The sequence below is a fragment of the Manis pentadactyla genome, chromosome 13 (genome assembly GCF_030020395.1).
Source record: "Manis pentadactyla isolate mManPen7 chromosome 13, mManPen7.hap1, whole genome shotgun sequence".
Taxonomy (NCBI): domain Eukaryota; kingdom Metazoa; phylum Chordata; class Mammalia; order Pholidota; family Manidae; genus Manis; species Manis pentadactyla.
In genome coordinates, this window is record NC_080031.1 from 62,479,720 (window position 1) to 62,497,711 (window position 17,992).

The 17,992-nt window shown below is 37.6% G+C and overlaps 1 protein-coding gene across 1 annotated transcript; it reads right to left on the reverse strand.

The window, feature by feature from the left end:
• Positions 1-1,260: 1,260 nt before the first annotated feature.
• Positions 1,261-17,796, reverse strand: MINAR2 (membrane integral NOTCH2 associated receptor 2). The gene is made up of 3 exons (XM_036902598.2): positions 17,608-17,796; positions 4,790-5,017; positions 1,261-1,515 (listed from the first exon to the last, which is right to left on the reverse strand). The coding sequence occupies exons 1-3, from the start codon at positions 17,782-17,784 to the stop codon at positions 1,336-1,338; spliced, it is 585 nt and encodes a 194-aa protein (XP_036758493.2). The 5' UTR covers positions 17,785-17,796; the 3' UTR covers positions 1,261-1,335.
• Positions 17,797-17,992: the final 196 nt, after the last annotated feature.

The window sequence follows — 17,992 nt, forward strand, 5'->3', positions numbered from 1 at the left end:
AATCTATTACAGAGGAGAGGAGGAGTAACAAGTCAAGGACTACAAATATCCTTAGGACAATTTTTGTGCATCATGATTTCATTGTACAGTAAAGCTACACTTGAATGTCCTTTATTTCAAGTGTCTTTAAGAGAAAAACAAGAAAACAATATAGCAACCTCAAAGGGCAAAACTGACTCAAGGGAAGAGGAGGAAGTCCCATTTTTGTTTACTGCACAAGATGATTGGGGGTATGGGGAGAGTCTAGAAAGAAGAGATGGGGCAGGGATGAGGGACTTAGGGATGCATGTTCTAGGAGAAGGGGAAAAGGGGGACTTGATTCTCCATCTGTGCCCAGAGCCATGTCCCAGGTAACTGCAGCAATGTAAGGTGTCAATATGCTGGCACAAATTAGAGGCAACATCTGCAATTAACTACCCAACTTTTAATGGGAGCCAGACATTGTCTCTTAGTCCTTCGGTGAGCCCTGCTGGGGAGGTGATATGACGCCTTCTCAGAGAGAATAACTTGTCCAGGGTCCAGCAGTTAGCAAAAGGCACAGTTGAGCTCAAACCCTGTTTTCTTAGCAACATTCCCTCTACTTTTCTAGGGCCTTCCTCCTAGACCATGACTAGTGATACACACAGACTGCCACTAGGGGTCACACTGGCCAATGAGGATCCCTATGAGGCCCAATTAGATCCAGACATGATTAATTATATAGCTATGACCTGTTCGAGGTTAGGTCTAGTAAAATTACACCACGAACCTGAGGCATTATAAAAGATGGCTGAGAAAATATGAATATGTTTGAATAAAGCCTGCCCTCTTTTTTTCTGGCTTCAACAAGGAATAAAGGAAGATAAAAAAGCATGAATCCAACCTACCTGGCAGCACCACCAGCTCTGAATCCTGTGTACCTGGCAGTCAGGCAAAAATGGATTTGCTCAGGTTTGCTAGTGACACGAGGAGGGTGAGGGGCAAGGAGGTAACAGGATTTTAAAACAAGGCAAATGTAGTTTGAGCACCAAGACAAAGCTGCTGACTACTGTTGGGGCTGTTTGTTCTTGATCAGAGGGTTTCATTTGGGTTGTATATAATGACTGTTGTGCAGTTTCAATCCCCAGAATTTCTGCTTCTCAAAGGATGTAGCTCAGGCTAGAATTCTTACAAAGAATTCATAGAACAAAGTAGAAAAGGCACCCGAATCTAAAGCAACATTAGCATTCGATAAGATAGTTACATTCAACTGCACAATTAACAATACGGTCACACTGCATGAACATGTTTTACTGAAAATGTTTATTTAGGAATATTTTTAGGAAAATTAATGTGGCTGTGTCTGGGGCAGTTTCTTTAGGTCAAAAAAGTGCTGACAGTCACTATGAAAACCAAGAGGCAGGCAACAAGGAGAAAAATCAAACCTATACGGCGATATTTTGAATGCTTCTGTTGTTCCTCTTCCTTTTTCAGTAAGGTATCAAAACCAGGCGTGTACATGTCTCCCAACCAAAACCGTAGGTCATTAGGATTTTCCTAAAAGAGAATTACATAGGATCAATCAGTGTTAATAGACTGTTGAGACTGCAGAACAAGACACTGTCAGAGGCATTGGAGGTCCATATTCACACTGTCCTGGTTTAAGCATCATGGCCCAAGTAAGAGAGACAAATTCCCTGAAAAGCCCAAACGCACTGCTGTAGCCTCCAGGCTGACCAGGAATCCCTGCAGCTCCACTCTGTAAGTCTGTGTGGGAATTCATATGGAGGCCTTGTGTGATTTATTGATTAAATTGCTCACATTGGGGGTCAGAAACAAGAATGTTTCTGTCATGTTTTAGCCAATTTAGTGTCTCTTACATTTCATAAGTAGAGCATGTCAATCAGGTTAGTGAGTGGAAAGAAAATCAGAATTCCTTGCTTTAGATGAGCCTTAGAAGTTTGATTTTTGTGGGCCCAGCAGGGATAAATATGTTTGGTGGGTTTCTTGGGGAATCCAGAAGCTGACTTCCATGGAAGGCAGAATAAGACTAAGAGACAAGATGCTTCTTGGCTTACATGCTGAGATCTCAGCCTGCTGGTCTCCCCCGTAGAGGGCTACAGCGTGGTGGCGTGCAGAAACCTTGGCACAGTTTGACCTCCTGAAAACAGACCCAATATGTTCTTCTCCACACTGGCTTCTACTCCCCATGTCTCTGTTTCTTTCACCAGCCTCATCTTTCATCCCTGCAGAACTGTCTTCAACTCCACATCATCTTCTATGTCCAATAAGTCCCCTGTATACTCTACTGTCCATGCATTAAAATAAATGTGTCTTCTATGATCACCTGCTATTTTTCAATGCTACAGATCCTGTGGCTATGCCTGGCATCTAGTGGGCATGCAACAAATATCTGGTGAATGTGGAATCTCTGTTTTTGAAAACCCACTTCAGGCACCATTATTTCTCACATGGACTGTTGCAAAGGCTTGCAGCTCTCTCTTTGCCTCTCTAGTCTCTGTGGACCTCAAGTCAGCCAGTTTCCATGGCCAGCCTCAGGGGTCAGTGAACCAGCTTCAGACTCCCCACGGCACTGCTGGAAGAGCAGTGTCAGGACCTGGGGGGATTCTGGCAGTGGAGATACAATCCTTCCATCACAGTGCTACCAGTTTCAACTTTGTAGTCTTAGAAAAGCTAAAATATTGAAATAAAATTGGGATGACCTGTGTAGAAGGATAAATGATTTACAAATTCTTGTCTACTTCACTCTTTTCCTTCATTTTTTTATGTTCTAATCAGGGGCCTGCACTTTGCCTGCCAGTTTAGTGCCTCTGTTTTTCAGTAAGAACTTCCATAATGAAGACTATCATCTCTTATGTTTTGTTTATAGCTTACCTTGGTAACTAATTATGTAGCTTCTTTTCTCTTTTCTTCTTTGTTAACTCATATAGTAATTTAGAAAAATGGGAGTCACCAAAGGGACTTGGAACTTTTACAGCCCATAAGTGGTGAAAACATTTCAGAAAATAAGTCAGGGGCTCTATTGGCTGATTTTGCAACATGTGGGATGTTGATGAAAGAAATTGCATCAATGAGGGATAAGAAGACATTCTATTAGAAACAAGTTGACTTCAAAAAAAGTTAGTGCTGAAGAAGAGCATCAGGGTCTGTTAATGGCGGCTCCTCTGATGTGTGGGCGGACAGTAAGGGTGGGTGGGCAGGCGGCACTTCTGGTCTTAGTGATGCAGTGCACCCATCACTCATGTTCAGTCTTTGCAAACACGACTCGTGGTTCATTAAACAACACAAAGGATTCCTCATTGTTAATAATGTGCAGTTCCCTTAGTCTTACATTGGAATATTTTTTTAGTCTGTTTTTTAGCCTTATTTTCCCATTATTCTACTCCTTACACTGTAGCTCCAGCAAAAATGGACTACTTGTTCTAACAAACTGCCACTTTCTTGTATTTGTGACTTTTCTCTTGCTACTCCTGACAGAGAAGCCTTCTCACTCATGCAAACCATTTGTATCTTCTGGAATTCTACACATCCTCAAGACCAGCACACATTTCTGGTGAAGGTTTTAAAATCCAGTGTGATTTTGCCTTCTTCTGAATCGCATATCACTTTCCATTATTATTACAGTGACTGTCTTCTTCCTCTATCTTGTTGCCTTCTCGATTTTATTCTATGGTGATCATTTTGCTCAGTTAGATGAACTTTTTGAGGGCAGGGACAGTAATATTCATCTTTATAGTCCTCTGATCATTCATGTAAACAACAAAGAGAAGAGAATAGGCTCTAGCCTATAGTCAATAAGTGTTTATGGAATAAATCAATGCATCTTTTTCCTAATTGTAGAGAGTGACTTCTTAGAGATCGTGATCTTCAGGCTACTGATAAAAAACACAAGATTACTGTTGCTAGGGGGAGCATCTGCTATGGAAACTTCTCTGGAAAAGAGCCTACATTAAGGAGGAGACACATTAAATCTACTAGACTATTAAGAAACTTCAAAGAGTGGACAGAAAGATATTTCAAGGAGTGCACATTTTAGGTTTTAAAATGTGCAAGATTTTAAGGGAATATAATGCCGACCCATCTCCCAAAAATCTACAGGTGCTTAAGGTGCTTAAGGCTTAGAACAGATATATCTTGTTAAAAGAAGTGTATGTGGTAAATGTCAGGCCTTCCTGGCCCTAAGCAAGCAGAGGCAAGCCAAGCTGGGCAGGAATCCAGTCCACTCTGAAAACAGAGGGTCATTCTTCCTGCTTTTCAGGCATTTGTAGATCTTCTGAGGGATGGGTGACACCAGGGGAAAGAAAAAAAAGGAAGAAAAACTGAAGTCGGGTTTAAGTTGGGTGAATGAGTTCACTGCATAGTTTTCCTGTGTTGAAATGTTTCTGTTTTGTTTTGTTACTGAGACACAGGGAAATGTCCAAACTGAATCACTGAGTGGGCTTGAAATAAAATGGTCTTTGATGAGACCTGCTTGCACAGTGTCTAAGACAGAGCATTTAATAAATATTTTTGAATAAATGTAAAATAAGGAATTCCTCAGTATTCATGAACATGGGTGGCCACAAACCTAGGTTTTCCTCTGAAAACCTTTTACCTTCTAGGTAAATCTCCATGTGATACAGATGCCAGTAACTGCTGAAATTGTGAAACTCAAAACAAATAAACACAAATACCATCTAGGAGTGAAAAAGGGAAGCTCGAGGTCAAAAGGACCTGAAATATGCTGCCTGCCCTTAATTCTTACATATAATAGGAGTATTTAACTCATCTCCCTCATCATTTGAAGGAGGTGATTCTTTGCCTCAAGTACCTTCAGATGCCCAGCAAGGTTTTCGTGCAGGGAATGCTTGTCATATTCCTCGACGGTCCATGAAGGATTCTTTTTTCTTTCTTCCATCACTTCCTCCAAGCTGACGTCACCATAGAGCGGGTTATTCTTCAGAACTGCAGACAGGGATGGTGGGGCTCTCTCGGCGGCAATCGCACCCTCCACAGTGGATCCTCTTCCTCGTTGAGGAGTCATAGTCTTCTTTTCTCTCTGTTGGGAGACAGAGCAACAGGGTGCCTCTTACCCATGGGCCACTGATGGCAGAAAAGGCAGTGTGAAAAAATAACAGTAACTGAAGACGGGCTGATTCTGCCGGGAAACCGGAACAATTAGGACAATGAATGAACACAGGGTTCTAGGATTCTGTTTCACCTAGAATCCTAGCACTAATTTCTTTATTTCTTTGCATGTGATCTTGCTCAGCTTCTGTAACCATTAAAATGCTATTTTATAAGTAACGGAAAAAGAACATCTTTAATTCATATAGTAGACTTTTGAACCAAGCCGTTTTTTTTTCTAGCCCACTTGTATTGAGATTTTATGATATTTTACTTCCTTCTCTTTGTGCATTCCATACCTGATAAAAATATTTAACATTGCTAAGTCAGGATTAAAAGTCACCATCTAGATATGACTTGGATTTCACAAAAACTCACTTGGGACTCCTACTACACACAGCTTAGAGAACGGGACTAACTCAGCATTGCTCTCCTATATGTGTCTACAGACCAGCTGCTATTGTATACCTTAATATTGACTTTCCTATTGTAAACACATTTTATTTAAGCATAATATACATATAAAAAAAGTGCAGATATTATGTATGTATACCTCAAGATAATTTCAGAAACCAAATAATCCCAAGATTCTACAAGAAACAAAACATTTCCAGCTCATCTCATGCTCCCTTCCAAGGGAGACCCTGCCCTCCCCCTGCCCAAGGATAACCAGTACCCCAAATCTGGGTCAGTTTGCCCTCCTTTTGTATTTTATGTAAGTGGAATCATATCATGTGTGCTTTTCTGTGTCATTTGACCTTCAGATTTCTACTTTGCTCTATTTTTTTCCTTATGAGTACAAAACTACCATGGAAGTAGAAGTATTTTAATTAAAACTTGTTCATTGGCCAAATATAACAGAGAAGAAACAAAAAGCTTATAGGGTAATGCCTCATTTATCATGGGACATCAGGGGAGAGGAATTCACACATAAATTAATTTTCAGGAAAACTTAGGTTTAACCCTTAAAAATTGGTAACACATTTCATTAATTTACAACAATTTTTAAATATACATTTCACATATTGTAGCCTTCCTAAACAGAGAAGGTTCAATGCAATTAATATTTCTCTGAGTCATATTTGTGATGATTAATATACTTATTCCCTCAGCATCTATATACTATTCCCTCAGTATCTGTATAAGCTAAGTTGTAAGCTAATATTCCATATAGGCAGTATATGTACTATATGTAATATTAATTTCTTTCTGAAATGGTTCAAAGGCCAAATAAAAATATCATCTAGATAAAGCTACTTACATTGTTCTTGGCCTTACATTTCCTCAGTTTTCCTGACCATACATTTTTTCACATAGAGATCAACTTGGAGATCTCTGACTTCATAGGGTTATTGATCTGCTGGAAACTAATTTATGTTCTATAATACTGAAGTTTGCAATGAAATAATAAATTATGTTGACTTAGTATTTGTCTTTAAGATGGATGGCCTCATTAAAAGTGTTTCCAATTTGAGGAAAAACAATTTGATATGAAATTCAGGATCGTTTGGCTAAGCACAATTCTGACTCAAGTTTTTTTCTTCAAGGATAGATATCTTTGATCATCTTTGAAGCAGGATAATTCTTCTGACACTGACAAATTAGTTTTGTCAGTTTTCTTGCCTGCTAGACTATTCCTTGAGCTTCTTATATAAAAAAGCTCTGTAAATGAGGAAAATGCAGTTTCAGGGTTCAAGAAAAAATAATACACGCTGTTATAATGTTTAAAGACCTTGAAAAACTAAAATACACAAGATAGCAAAATAATCAGAGATATAGTATAAAAAGAACATTCAAGCTCTTAATTCTAAGTCATATTATTGAAAATTTGAGGTTTATCCTAGAACATGGTGCCATATTATTTTTACACTACATGATAATTTCCTATCTGAAAGACACGTGAAGGGAAAATTAATACAATAACTTTATTAAGAATTAGATGATGGCATGATAAAAAACACTAATTATGGTTGAGGTTCATTTGTATTTTGATAGATATTTTTCAAAAGGCTTAGGACAAAAACAACAACAACATGTATTTGCTCCCACCTCTTGACCCCACGTGCTATATCTACATTTACCACAGGAAAACTCAACAGTGATTCCATTATTTTAGTCATATGGGCTCTAAAACAATTTATATTTTAGAATATTTAAGTAAAATAACACTTCAAAAATTACCTTGACATTTCTATATTAACCGTTACTTTGTCCACTTATCTTTCATACACTTTAAATATTTATACCATTTATGTATAAGTAGATTATCATTTAGTAAAAAAGTAAAATAGAATACATATTCAGACAAAAACAGAGTTTACAACTCATAGGCTTATAAAGAAGGACTCTCTAAAAAATGTACTTCAGGAAGAAGAAAATTGGTACTAGAAGGAAGTTGATAAATATGTATAGATAAATCTAAGCTAACCCCGATTTTATGGTAAAATAGAAATAACAATTGTAATCACTCATTTGTGAGTTTTAAAATAAGAGACAAAACACTGGGCAGTAAAAGTTTAACACAGATATTTTTAAGACATTTTAAGAAATCATTTCAGTGAGAGGATAGAGATACGGCTAAAAATAGAGAAATAACATATAGCTTCTAAATCAGTAGAGCAGTAGAAAAAAGATAAAGGAGAGTTGATCAGTCTACAGGACAAGAAATCTGAAACAGAATATGGCAAGGGGCCTCCCCAGGAAAAAAGAAAGACAAATGTTAGAAATAATCATGTTAAATGTAAGTAGGGTAAGTATCTGCTATTTGAATGACAGAGACAGTGTGGGTAAAACTGTAATATTTCCAGAATGTCTTGCCTGGCTTTAGTATATCTGCAAATCAACAGGAGCACAAGGGTGGAGAGAAGTAGGGCTTTAGTGCATTTGCATTATTCCTCAGGGGTGGAGAGAAGGTCATCTCCATATCAATGGGTAATTACCTGGACAAGGAGGGCTTATCTGTACCTGAGAGGGGAGGAGAGGCCAGTTTTACTGCTGCTGAAGCAGGAAAGAGAGAAGGCCCTGGACTGCAGTTTGTAAGCAATAAACGCGTTTTAAACCTTATTTCTCCCTTTGACTGCTTTCAGTTTTTAGAGGTGTTTTGCCCCAGGATTTCCTCTCCCTGGACTTACAGATTGTCATATCAGATTCTAAAAATTAAATTATATAATATTTACAGGAAAAACACCTAAACTATAACGATTCAGAAGGAATGAGAGTGAAAGAATATATAAAGATCTAGCAGGCGAATACAAACACATGAGAGCTGTGTGTTGTGGTGACTGGTTAAACGCTCATCAAGTTGGTTTCCCTTCCTGAACATGTAGGATGACTGCCTTGCCTAATCCATCTTGAAGTTAAATTGGGGCCAGCTCTAGTTGATGATGTGCTGACAACAGTAACAAGACGACTTCCTAGCCTGGCCCCTGAAATCTCCCGCAAGATTTTTTTGGTTCATTTTCCCTACTTTCCCTTCTTGTGTCACTGTAAGTAAGGGCTGTGTGCTAGCAGAGCTACAAGGTGAAAGAACTTGAAACCTTGGGTTATTGCTTGGAAAGAACTGCCCTCAAACCCATCTGCCCTTCCTCAGACTTCTCATGAGCAAGGACATTTTCTTTTCAGTTACTGATATTTTGTGGGGTTATTACAGTGTAGCCTTGCTTACCTACCTACCTGCCCTAATATAGAAAGTGGTAATTTGAAATTCCATAAAGGTGTGGCACTGGCTTAGCAGTCAAAAAGAGGAAAGGGATCAAAGGGATGTCAGAAGCTCGAATGATGTTACTTATGTCATACAGTAAAAAATGTTTGATATGTCATCTGTAGTAACATGTGATCTAATCACCTCTAGCTTTAGGGCAGACACTCATAAATAATCACAGTACTTAGGTACATATAATGGTATTACATGAATCAAAGCATTGGAATAATACCAGAAAGAGATGAAATTAGAGAAAGATCTAGACAGTGCGTAAACAGAAATGAAAGAGCATAGAGATAATCTAAAAATTTGATGACTTCTATTGTTAAAAATCTGTAGACCAATAAGACATGGATTTATTAAAAAAAAAAAAAAGCATTGAGTCAAAAAGCCCACTACAATTGCTTAGCTGAATGAAATGACTCAAGGTAAAGATCATACTAGTTAGGGTGAGGCTTCATGACAATTATCCCTGGCAGACACTAGGTGGCTTTCCTTGAGTCTACAGATAAAGAAATGGAGGCAGAAAAGCAGGGTATTAAAGCCAATTTAACAACTTTGCTTTCCAAAAAACTTCCGTCATGTTTAACATATAGAACAAACTACAAGTAAATAAAGATTAAATTAATAAATGGCTTACTAAGTGCTGTAAGAAATGCATTACCAAGGAAATCTCAAGCCCATACATAGAAGCTTTTGATTGTTTGAAATGAAATAAAAACAAAAACAAAGTAAAACAACAATAGCCCCTAGGCCTCCAAATATCCATGAGTAGGAGTTAACTTTAAAGCCTATCCTCGAAGGAGGGCCCAGTTCTGACAGGCGGAAGATCCTTCCTAGAGAATGGAACCAGGGACTATGGAGAGCAATGGATAAGGAGCTCTTAGAGAAAGTGGAATCATGACCTAACCAATCATCCCACCTTCAAGAAGGGAGGCCACACAAACATGGCTAGGTGTTCAACAAACATATTGTAAGAATGAGAATAAGTTAGCATAAGAGTAGCCATCTTAAGGGCCTAGAAGCAGTTTTCTGAAGTTGTGACTTAAAAGAAAAAAAAACTGGAACTGGGTAAGGCCTTGGAAAACAAGTTAATCATGAACACCGGGATGGGGGCAGCTGTAGCCTTCGGTCAGCTAACCTTGGTCAGTTAATCCTACATACCAAGCTTACCGTGCAGAACCTCCCTAACAATTGAAGAGTGGCCTTATCTTGCTCTCGCTTAACCCCAGGATGTATGTCTTGCAAAGATAATGTGCAGCTGTAGAAAATTACTAAGAGTTAAGTGTTTTGAAAATGCCATATAAACCCTTGGTTTTGAGTGCTCGGGGTCCTTGTTGAGACCCGCTGCGTCGGGCTGACACTTGGACCCCAGCTAGCTGGAATAACAATAAACCTCTTGCTTATTGCATCAAGAGACGCCTTCTGTGAGTGATTTGGGGCGGCGCTCTCCTCTGGGAAAAATCCAACAATATAAAGGTCCACAGATTGGGACATATGACAATAGAAGTCAGGCTTGACCCCCTAAAATCCCTGGAAAGATTCTTGGATTATTCTCTTTCATACCTACAAGCTTAACAGAGCTTTTAATATAGTAGATTCTCAAAAAGGAACAGTCTGGATTCCACTTGGAAGCAAGCCCCTTAGATATTTATACCACTGACACCAGACTTTGTGTGTGTGGGAGATACATTTTATTAATTCATTATGAATGTGGGCATATTTGTTTCCAAAATATGACTTAGCATGACTAAGATATATATACATATATATATACACATATATATTTATATATATGTGTATATATATGACTAAGAAAGTATATATAGCAGAAAAATAGACTTTAAGATAAAAAAACTTTGTTAGATATAAAGAGGCTTGTTAGAAAATGAAAAAAGGTAGACACCATCAGTAAAGTATAATTCAAAACTTGTATGCATCTAATAAAAGTCTCAACATTTATACAGCAAAATGAGATAATTACAAGGATTTATACATATATATATATATATAATTTTAACCAAGCAGACAAAACAATTATTAAAGATAGAGAGGATTTGTGCAATAAAAGAAAGCTTGATCAAGTGACATATACTTACATTTTTATTAAACAATTAAAATCATTCATTTTTTAAATATACACTGAATATTTATAAAAACTGATAATGTGCTAGACTCTAAAACAAATTTCAAAAACTCAGTATTAGGTGAATCATGTTCTTTGACCAGTCATCTTAGCTAGAAATGTATATAGAAATATCAAAAAGATAACTTTTAATACCACATTTTGTAGAAAACTTAAAAACATGTTTCAGAGAAATATGGCAGAAAGTAAAATCATAGGACAGAATGAGATTGAAAAATCTACACTGGAAAACTGTTGGCTGGAGCTGCATGGTATTTTGAGAAAGTATTATAGGTATGTATACTTGCATTATAAAAGGAAAGTGAGAAATTAATGAGGATAATAAACATCTAATTCAAAGCCTTAACAATAAAACAGTAAATCTAAGAAAACAGTCAAAATGAAATGATAAAGATAGAAGCAGAAATCAATAAATATTATAAAGAAAAAAACTAAATACACAATAGGGACGATCAACAATGCTGACCACTCTTTCCTTGCAAAGGCTAAGCAGACTAAAAATATCTCTGGCAATACTGCTCAGGAGAAACATCGTAAAGACACAAACACACAGTGTTAGAAAGGTAATAGGAACATGAGGAGAGATATAGCAGAGATTAAGGAATGTAATAGGAGAATAATTTGAGCAATTTATAAAGCTTACAGTATCATATTGTATGTCAACTATACTTGCATTAAAAAAACTTTTTTAAAAAGCTTATATGCAATTGGGCAGTTTTTCACATACTCTAACTTACCAAACTTAATATATTAAAATGTAAGAAGTAGAAAATGCTAATAAATGTGTGATAATTTGACTAATTGCATCAATATTGCAAAATCTCCCCCCACCACACACAAACGACACTGGACCAAGAGAGTGCTGTAGTCAAGTTCTATCAAACATTCTTGAAACAGATCATTTCCATCCTAGTCAAACTCTTTCATAAAATAGGAAAACAAAGAATACTCCCCAATTCATTGTATGAAGTTGGGAAAACTTCAAAGGCAGTAAGTAAAAGAAAAGGTAATTTAATTATAGGCTGATTTCCATTATAAACATAAAAGCAAAGATCATTAATAAAATTTATTGCTAAACAGAGTCCTATGAATTATATATATCAGGATAAGATAGATGTAACCAGAAAAGGATATTTCACTAAGATGATAGTTTAGTATTCAGAGATTAATGTAATTCACTATATTAATGGGAAAAAAAGCAATGTAGAATTTTGCAATGGATTCTGTAAAAGATTTTGAAAATATTCAAACATTTAAAGCAAACTTTCTTAGTAAACTAAAAAATAGTAGGCCATTTTCTTAAGCTAATTAAGACAACCTGCCTAAAACTTCCAAGGCACAGTTAACCAAATGGTTGGAATATTAGAAGCATTTGTTTTAGTTCCAGAGTTAATACGAATATGCCAGTAATCACAAATATTCATATATTGTTCCAGTGGAAGAGCCCTAAACAATAAGAAAAAAATAGAACAGTAAATAAATAAAAGGAACAGGGCTTGTAAATAATGAAACAAAACAGCAGAAGGCATGATTATGCACACTCACAGTCAAAATCAAATGGATTTAACACAATTTCTGTATTTAAAATCAATATAAAATATATAGCATATAATAATCAATAGCATACATGAGTAACATTTATTATAAGATACAATTTAAAAGGTCCTATTCTTAAGAACAATAAGTACTGTAACTTTTTAGATATAAAGCATATAAGATATACCACACTATCTCTTTTATAGTGTGACTTTATGTATGTTATCTTTAGACATAAACTTTTTAAGATAACTTATATAAAATATATTCATAAACTGTATGCAAAACTTCTATGTGGAGAATCACAAGACACATAGTCCAAGGCCATATGAAGAGCTGAATAAATGGAAAGAGATGTTCATAGATTGGGAGAATCAAGATCATAAAGATTACCATTTTCCCCAATTTGAAATATACATGCAATGAAATCCCTGTCATCATCATAATGCAAACAAGGCATTTTGCATATATATGAGGGGTGGGCACACAGACAAACGTCTCCCGAAAATCAGCTCTCCACTGACCACAGTAATTTTGTTTTACCAAGTTGTTAGAATGGTTATCTCTATAAAACACAGATTTGATCATGGGATTCTCTTGCTCAAAATTTTTCACCAACTCCTCAAAATTCCCAGGATAAAATTCAAAATCTCAGACAAGACCCACCGGTCCTCTGTGGTTCGACCTGGGCCTCCCCCTCCACGTGACCAGGGCTCTCCCATGCTGCTGTGGCATGGACGGTGTCTTTGATACAAGCTTTAGTGCCAGAGGCATTTGGGGGTTGTCTGAGATCAGTAAGATGCAGCAGTTCAGGTTTCGCTTCTGACAGCACACCATCCAAGGCGAAACTTCTAACCCCACTGGAGATTTTTGTGAACTGCATAAATTCAGCAAAGCTCAACAAACCATGTTCTGGTATTTTCAAGTAAAACCCTGAGCAACTCCATGATGCTTCTCCATCCACTTCCTAGACAGTAATTCAAGCATCTCAAAAATCACCTCACTATAACAGTCCTATAATATCTCTCCAAATATAAGCCTAAAAATGGGAGATGATTGTACACACAGGGCTGTTCTTTTCAAAAGAGTAAATGGAGGGTTGGGAATAGAGACACTCTTAGAGAAGGCACAGACAGATTGCTAAGAAATACAGTTATAGTATGCAAAAAAAATTAAGATAGAGAGAAGAGAAATTAAAATGCAAGAGAAAAAGGTAGCTATCGGACTGAAAAAAAATAGTGAAGAAATGTGATTAGAAAAAACAAAACAAAACAGTAAATGCCATTGTCTAGAAATGAAGGGAAGAGCAATCTCTTTCCCTTGGCCTCTCACTCCAGCTACAGATTTAGTATGGAATGCTCCTAGGTTCCGAAATAAATGTGATGGAAGCCAGGAAAAGATACATAACAAAGAGATTAGCCTGAAAAGCGTTTGAAGTGTAAATATTAATCAGAAAAAAATTGGCCACCATAATATCTGAAAAAACATATTTTATCATTTAAGCTAAAAAAAATCAGTCTTTTCCTTTCATTACCTCGTTTTATGATGGGACTGGCAGAAATAACTAGAATACAATTCCAAATGCATTCATCAGATACATGCCTCAAATTATTTTAACAACCAGAAACATTAGATTTTGGTGAACGTTTGTTCATTGTACTGAGATGATGTTTACTGTAAAGCTTCTTTATTTCTCTAGTGAAAGAATTTAAGAAAAAGGAATATAAATATAGTGGCACCAAGAAATATCTGTTCAGTCTCCTTGTAAATACAGGTGACTTGTACAGAAGGGGATTGACAGCATCCAGAGAGAGATTGGCCTGCTGAGAACACCAGTGCCTTCTTTTCTCTTTGTACATTATTACTTTAACTCATGTACAAATGGTTTAGAGAATTTCCTCTGAAAGTGGGATGTAGATTCAAAAAAAGCTTCAAAGACAAATCAAGAATACAAATATGATACATATACTTAAAAATTCAGCTTTGTATTTGAGATCTAGGGGATTTCTATTTTAACTGATTTTTTAAAGCAATTTTGAAGGCAATGATTGTAGGTTGAGTCTTTTGACATTCCATGAGGTAGTGTGAATCCCAAACACCATGCTCCTGGGTGGAGTGAGAACAAAGGAGAAGCTGACACAACTCTGAAGTTCATGTGGATTTCATGAGAGTATAAAAAAATCTGCCACTTGAACCCCTATGTTTATCACTGCACTATTTACAGTGCCAAGATATGGAAGCAACCAGTGTCCTTCAGTAGATGAATGGCTAAAGATATGGTACATATACACAGAGGAATATTATTCAACCATAAAAAGAAAAGAAATCCTCCCATTTGCAATGACATGGATGGGTCCAGAGGGTATTACGCTCAGTGAAATAAGCCAGGTGGAGAAACCCAAATATCAAAGGATTTCACTTATTTGTAGAATATAAAAACAAAGCAGAACTGAAGGAACAAAATAGCAGTAGAGTCATCGACACGGAGAAGGAACTACTGGTTATCAAAGGGGAGGGGTTTGAGAGAGTTGGGGGGAGAGGAAGGGAGATGGGAATTAAGGGGTACAGTAATTCACAATCACAATACAGGTAGGTCAAGTATAGCACAGAGAATACAGTTAATGACTGTAACATCTTACTACATTGATGGACAGTGACTGCACTGAAGGGGGTGACAACTTGATAATATGCATAAACGGTGAACCGCTGTGTTGTGTATTTGAAACCATCATAAGACTGTATATCAATGATACTTTAATAATAAAAAACAATCTACTGCTTGAGTTAGCCACATAGCTTGACAGAGTTATTGACTGCATCTGCCAACACCGCCATCTACTCACACAGTCACACACACACACACACACACACACACACACACACACACACACGTGTGCCTCCAACCACAGTATAAATTCAAATAGTATTTGCTGTCTTCCAAAGTCTAAAAAAAGGATAATATCAACATATTTAAGTTTATTGGCAAATGATGATGATAATAATAATAATAATAATACAACACGGATGGGTCTAGAGGGTATTATGCTCAGTGAAACAAGCCAGGCGGAGAAAGACAAATGCCATATGATTTCACTTATTTGTGGAATCTAAAAACAAAACAAAATAAAATGAACAACACAGAGTGAGAGTTTTAAATTAAGAATGGTTTGACAGCTGCCTGCTTATGCACCCCTAACACCTTGATACACCTGGTATATTCGGTGCCTTTTTCCAGGTATCATCACAACTACTTAAAACTTTCATATGTCCATTTCTTTTAGACTTATTTTTTATCCTTTGAACATACCATTCCTGGATTTTAAGATCCAGCCAAGGAGAGAAGACTTACTTATTGACATACTGTAACTTCGGATTGTAAATGCAATTGTTGTTACTCATGATCTGTGACAAGCCTACCCAACTGGCTGAATCTGTAATTCATTTACTGTCCCCTTCCCCATTATTTCAATAGTAAATTCGCCTTGATTCAGTCATCTAAGGTTCTTTTTAGAGTAAAACTATAGCTAAATCAAGTCTAGTTGCAATTTACAATAGCCAATAACATAGGCAAAGACATATGAAGCAGATTTTTACCCTCTTGTTTTTCCTCGAATCATGATTTCAGCGCATTAGGGCTTGTTGAAAAAGATGCACTTTAAAAATTTGCATCTCATTCAGGTTTAGGAACAACATTCAACAGAGGTTTAAACTGTGACGTTCCACTTAAAGGAAATAGGTCAAGCCCAGAATCAGACAAAAGATGTTAGGTTGACGTGTTCCAAACTCAAAAGAATGTATTGGATATATTTTCTTTGACTAAACTTCACAGCACAGGAGGGCCAAAGTTTTCTAAACTGATTTTTAAATTATTTTATTCCATGACATAAACAGTAAAGAAGAACAAGGATGAATGTCATTGCATTTAACTGAAATGCAATAAAATCCAAAAACAATAACCAAAAACGTGTGTATGGATGGGCAAAAAGGCTTTAGAGGATTACAAAAGGGAAGGATGCAAAAATTTAAAAAAGTCAGTTGTCATAATAGGCTGCTTTACAATGGAAATAATTTAAAAGCCTTATGGAGGAAATACTTACATAATCATTTGAGTGTACTTGATTTTGAATGATCTCATGATAAAGGTCCCAAGGAGCCCACAAACACCCCACTAGGGAGTCACTTTACACCAGGACTCATGAGCAGCAACTGTTTCTTAAAAGAAAACAAATTTCTGCTCAGGGAATTTGAACCACTCCAAAGGATATAATGACTTGCAGGGGTTTGTAGGTTAGTCACATCTGTTCTGAAATGAAATGCTTCTTCCTGTTTCTGAATTGACTAACCCTTAACCCCATTAGCTCTCACGTCCCATGACAAAGACGATTCCCGTTTCATGAGCTGTGCAAATAGTCAGGGCCTTTATGTTTATTCCAGCACAAGGAACTAATCAGTTGTACTCTTCCCTTCTGGTCAGCAAAGAGGAGGAGGACGCAGAAGAAGAAATAAAGTCCGCAATGGCTTTGAAGGTTCTGATTGCTATGTCCTGTCCACACAGACACCTATGGAAAATAAGACTATCAGAAATAACAGCCAGCACCTTTCCAAGGTGGAAAGTTCCCTCTATCTTCTTTCCTTCAATCATTCAGTCTTCATTGTTTTGCCATCAGCATGTTCTCTGCACAGAATGAAAGGGAGCCCATCTAAATGAGGGGGAAGCAAGGCCTCCAATGGTCTCAGAGGCTGTGGCCGAGCCCCCTGTGTAAGCTTATGTTTTGAGCTTAGAACACAACGAATGAGATAGGTAGGGGCCGCCCATCCCCACCCCCGCCAGAGCCTATTTGCAAATGAACAGTCGGTTTGAAAAATTCAGAAGGAAAGATGAGGGCTCCACGACATCTCAACTAAGGACAGGCTGAGGAGCTAGTTCTTGGGCGGAGAGGAATGAGGGGAGGATTCAAATTTTTACAAAGCGATCAGAGCGTCTCCGTATGTGAAGGGAGAGAGAAAGACCCTTTTTATATTGCAAGATTTAGCAGCTGCCTTGAACTGTGTTCCTACTGCCTTCTTTTTGTACAAATAATGAAACAGTAGATAGAAAGAAACGTGCCCCCGCCGCGGTGTGTGTGCGTCCGGCTCTTACCTGTGAGTAGACCAGGTTTCGCCAGTGCTGTGGGGCAGGGTGATTCCCCCCAGGAAACCTCGCCAGGCTGGCCTGAAGAAGGGCTGAGTTCCACATTAAAGGCTTCACATCGAGCTGCAGGAATTTGTCAGGATGGTTGTTATTTGGCAAAACAGAGAGATCCATGTCTCTCTTCATCTAAGGGTTTGGAAAAACAGGCAGGCGAGGCAGCGCCTGTGAGACTCATCCATTAGTAATGAGCCTGAGGGCGTCCCGATGGGCATCTGAAACCAGGTCTCAGCTGCGCTCAATGATACATCGGCACACAGGGACAATGCAGCACCCTGCCTTACCTTTCACACACACACACACGCACGCACACTGCACACATGCACTCAGAGTGTTT

Bases quoted from the DNA above. Each gene is read 5' to 3' on its own strand.
- MINAR2 (XM_036902598.2), bottom strand. From the start codon at position 17,784: ATGAAGAGAGACATGGATCTCTCTGTTTTGCCAAATAACAACCATCCT. The intron at 5,018-17,607 runs GTAAGAGCCGGA...GTCTCCCAACAG, and splicing joins GAAACCTGGTCTACTCACAG to AGAGAAAAGAAGACTATGAC. The intron at 1,516-4,789 runs GTACTTGAGGCA...ATTCTCTTTTAG, and splicing joins ACCTTGCTGGGCATCTGAAG to GAAAATCCTAATGACCTACG.